Below are 4,276 nucleotides of genomic sequence, written 5' to 3' on the forward strand. Positions count from 1 at the left end.
GAGTGAGTGATGTTGAGATTGAGTGAGTTGATTGTGTGGTGAGTGAGTTTGAGATGTTGTGTGATGATGTGAGTGTGAGTGTTGTGAGTGAGTTGAGGAGTTGAGATTGTGTTGAGTTGAGTTGTGTGTTGATGTGAGTGTGAGATTGAGTGATGTTGAGTGATGTGAGTGAGTGAGTGATTGAGTGTGAGTTGAGTGTGAGTTGAGTGTTGAGTTGAGTGATGAGTTTGTGTGTGAGTGTGAGTTGTGTGTGAGATGAGTGTGATGAGTTGTGAGTGTGTGTGAGATTGAGTTTGTTGAGTGTGAGTGAGAGTGTTGAGTTGTGAGATTGAGATGAGTGAGTGAGTGATGTTTGAGTGTGAGTGAGTTTGAGTGTGAGTGTGTGAGTGTTGAGATTGTGAGTGATTGAGTTGTTTTGTGTGAGTTGAGATTGTGAGTGAGTGTGAGTGAGTTGTTGTGAGTTGAGATGAGTGAGTGTGGTGATTGTTGTGTGAGTTGAGTTGAGTGAGTGAGTGAGTTTGTGTGTGAGTGTTGTTGATTGTGATGAGTGTGTGAGTGGTGAGAGATTGTGAGATTGTGAGGATGTGAGTGAGTGTGTGAGTGTGAGTGTTGATGTTGTGTGAGTTGTGTGAGTGTGTGTGAGTGTGTGTTGAGTTGAGTGTGAGTTGAGTGTGTGTGATTGATGAGTGTGTGAGTGTTGAGTGGTGAGAGTGTGTGAGTTGTGGTTTGAGTTGTGTGAGATTGTGTGAGTGTGAGTTGAGATTTTGAGTTGTGTGTTGAGTGAGTGTGAGTGTTGAGTGAGATGAGTGTGTTGTGTGAGTGAGATGGTGAGTGAGTTGTGTGAGTTGTGTGTGAGATGTTGTGTTGAGTGTTGAGTGAGTGTGGTGTGAGTTTGTGTGTGGAGTGAGTTGAGATGTGGTGTTGTGAGTGTGAGTGTGAGATTGTGTGTTGAGTGTGTTGAGTGTGAGTTGTGTGTGAGTGAGTTTGAGTGATTGTGAGTTTGAGTGAGTGTGTGTGTGTGATTGAGTGTGAGTTTGAGTGAGTGTGAGATTGTGTGTGATGTGAGTTGTGTTGTGAGTGTGAGATTGTGAGTGAGATGTGAGTTGTGAGTTGAGATTTGAGTGTGAGATTGAGTGAGTTGTTGTGAGTTGTTGAGTGAGTGAGTGAGAGTTGTGTTGTGAGTGAGTTGAGTGAGTTGGTGAGTTGAGATTGTTGAGGTGAGTGTGTGAGTTGTGATGTTGTGAGTGTGAGATTGAGTGTGTTGAGATGTGTTGAGTTTGAGTTGTGAGTGAGATGTGTTGAGTTGTGTGAGTTGAGTGAGTGTGAGTGTGAGATTGTGTGAGTTGAGTGTTGAGTGAGTGTGTGAGTTGAGTGTTGAGTGAGTTGAGATGATGTGTGAGTGTGAGTTTGAGTTGTGTGTGAGTTGTGAGTGAGTGTGTGAGATGAGTTGAGTGTGAGTTGTTTGAGATTGGTGTTGTGTGTGAGATTGAGTGATGTGAGTGAGTGTGAGATTGAGATTGAGTTTGAGATTGTTGAGTGTGAGTTGTGTGAGTTGAGATGAGTTGAGTTGAGTTGTGAGTGATGAGTTGTGTGAGTGAGTGAGTGTGATTGAGTGTGAGTTGTGAGTGTGATTTGAGTGTTGAGATGAGTGAGATTGTGAGTGAGTTGTGAGTGTGAGTTGAGTGTGAGTTGAGTTGAGTGTGAGTGTGAGTTGAGTGAGTTGTGAGTGTGTGAGTTTGAGTGTGAGTGTGTGAGTTGATGTTGTGAGTGAGTGAGTGATTGTGAGTTGAGATTGTGTGAGTGAGTTGAGTTGAGTTGTGTGAGTTGGTGAGTGAGTTGAGTGAGTTGAGTGGAGTGGTGATTGAGTGTGTGTGAGATGTTGGATTGATTGAGTGAGTGTGAGTTGTGTGAGTTGTGAGATGAGTGTGTTGAGTTGAGATTGTTGTTGAGTGAGATGTTTGAGTGAGATGTGTTGAGTTGAGTGAGTTGTGTGTTGAGTGTGAGTTTGTGAGTGTGAGTTGTGTGTGAGATGTGTGAGTGAGTTGAGTGTGTGGTGAGTTTGAGATGTGAGTTGAGTTGAGTGAGTGAGATTGTGTGTTGTGAGTGTTGAGATGTTTTGTGTTGAGTTGTGAGTGAGTGTGTGAGTTGTTGAGTGTGAGTTGTGAGTTGTGATGAGTGTTTGAGTGTGAGTTGTGTGTGTGAGTTGAGTGAGTTGTGTGTTGTGTGAGTGATGTGTGTGAGTTTGAGTGAGTTGTGTGAGTTTGAGTGAGTGTGTTGTGTGGTGAGTTGTGAGTTGTGTTGTGAGTGTGAGTTTGGTGAGTGTGTGTTGAGTTGAGTGTGTGTGTTGAGTGTGAGTGTGTTGAGTGTGAGTGTTGAGTGAGATTGTGTTGTGAGTTGAGTGTGAGTTGTGTGAGATTGTGTGAGTGAGTGATGAGTTGAGTGAGTGGTGAGTTGATTGAGTGAGTTGTGTGTGAGTGTGTGTTGTGTGTTGTGTTGAGTGAGTTGTGTGTGTGAGTTGAGTGTGAGTGTGAGTGTGAGTGGTTGTGAGTGTGTTTGTGAGTGTGTGTGAGTTGAGTTGTGAGTGTGGTGATGTGAGTGAGTTGTGTTGAGTGTGAGTGTGAGTTTGAGTGTGAGTGTGTGAGTTGAGTTGTTGTGTGAGATGTGTTGAGTTGAGTGTGGTGAGTGAGTGTGTGAGATTGTTGTGTGTGTGAGTTTGTTGAGTGTGTTGAGTGTGTGAGTTTGAGATTGAGTTGTGAGTTGAGTGAGTTTGAGTGTAGATGTGTGTTGTGAGATGTGTGAGTGTTGGAGTTGGAGTGAGTGGAGTTGAGTGTGAGATTGTTGAGTTGTGTGAGTGAGTGAGTGTGAGTGAGTGAGTTGAGTGTGAGTTGGAGTGTGTGTGTGAGTGTGTTGAGTTTGTTGTGTTGAGTTGAGTGTTGAGTGAGTTGAGTTGAGTGTGAGTGTGAGATGTGAGTTGAGAGTGAGTGGTGTGAGTTGAGTTGAGATTGAGTGAGTGTGATGATGTGAGTGAGATTGTTGTTGGTTGAGTGAGTTTTGTGAGTGAGATGAGTGGAGATGAGTGTGATGTGAGTTGGTTGTGTAGTTGAGTGAGAGTTGAGTGTGAGTGTGAGTTTGGAGTTTGAGTGATTGAGATTGAGTGAGATTGTGAGATGTGTGAGTGTGTGAGTTGTGTTGAGTTGAGTGAGATTTGTGAGATTGTGTGAGTGAGTGTGTGTGAGTTGTGTGAGATTGTGAGTGAGTGTGAGATGATGTTGTGTGAGTGTGAGATGAGTTGTGTTGATTGGTGAGATTGTGTCATTTTTCAAACTATTGGCATTTAAGGTAGTTTTCATCAAAATCTACCATATTTTGGGAACATGTAAGTAAACTATCTAAGAACAAATAAACGTTGAAAGATGTTCGATGTCATTTAATTTTTTTTTTGTTATTAAGAAATTTCGAGAGGTGTTTCGTTTTTTGACCCATAGTCACCCCCACTGACGGTACAAATTAAATTTGTACGGAAAGACATGGAATCATACTGTCCGTGTTAGAAAAGTGTTCAAAATACTTCGAGAAGAAGTTTATTTTTAATTTTTTGTAAAAATCAAAAAGTTAGTTAACTAGAATTAAGAGGCAGTTTTGGTAGATTTTGCTCTGTTTGGTCCGGAGGTTGTATCGAGATGCTCCGTTTTGGATGAAACTTTCAGCGTATGTTTGTCTATATATGAGATGCACTCATGCCAAATATTAGCCCTCTACGACTAAGTTGAAGCACTTCAAAATGTGCCATAAACATCCGGGATTGGTTTGACTTTTTCATAGCTTTTGCAAATTACTGTTAAAAATTGATATTTTTCAAAGCTTGCTATCTATTTGGAACAGCCTTCAATACCCATACTCGTTTAGGTCAAAAGTTAGGAAATTTCATGGACTACAAGCCTACGGAATTAATTTCTAGGCCATTCGCAATTTTTCTCATAGTTTGACGATTTTTCTATAACAAATGGCTTTTTTTTTGTCTCAATTTTGACATATTCCGAATCCTCAGGAAATTCCACATTGGTTTGAGGTATTGAAGTTATAAATTTGATTGGAAAAAAGGTCGTTTATAATAAATTAAAATATTTTTAAACATTTTTTCGGGGTAAAGCAGATATTCGCCTACTTGATACAGCATTTTTCATATTGGTTACAGGGTAAACAAAATCGAACTTTTTTCATTTGCTGTTTTATTATTTGAAGTTGAATTCCCCTCCCCCAGACTTTTTGAAAACAT

The 4,276-nt window shown here is 41.0% G+C and overlaps 1 protein-coding gene across 1 annotated transcript; it reads right to left on the bottom strand.

Moving 5' to 3' along the window:
• Positions 1-2,756: 2,756 nt before the first annotated feature.
• Positions 2,757-3,237, bottom strand: LOC120427303 (uncharacterized; the record flags this gene model as incomplete). Its single annotated transcript, XM_039592155.1, has 2 exons — positions 2,757-2,831; positions 3,181-3,237. Coding segments are annotated over 2 exons (132 nt in total), but the record flags the coding sequence as incomplete, so codon positions are not given.
• Between the last annotated feature and the right edge of the window lie 1,039 nt (positions 3,238-4,276).

The sequence above is a fragment of the Culex pipiens genome, chromosome 3, assembly GCF_016801865.2.
Source record: "Culex pipiens pallens isolate TS chromosome 3, TS_CPP_V2, whole genome shotgun sequence".
In the NCBI taxonomy this organism is placed as follows: Eukaryota; Metazoa; Arthropoda; class Insecta; order Diptera; family Culicidae; genus Culex; species Culex pipiens.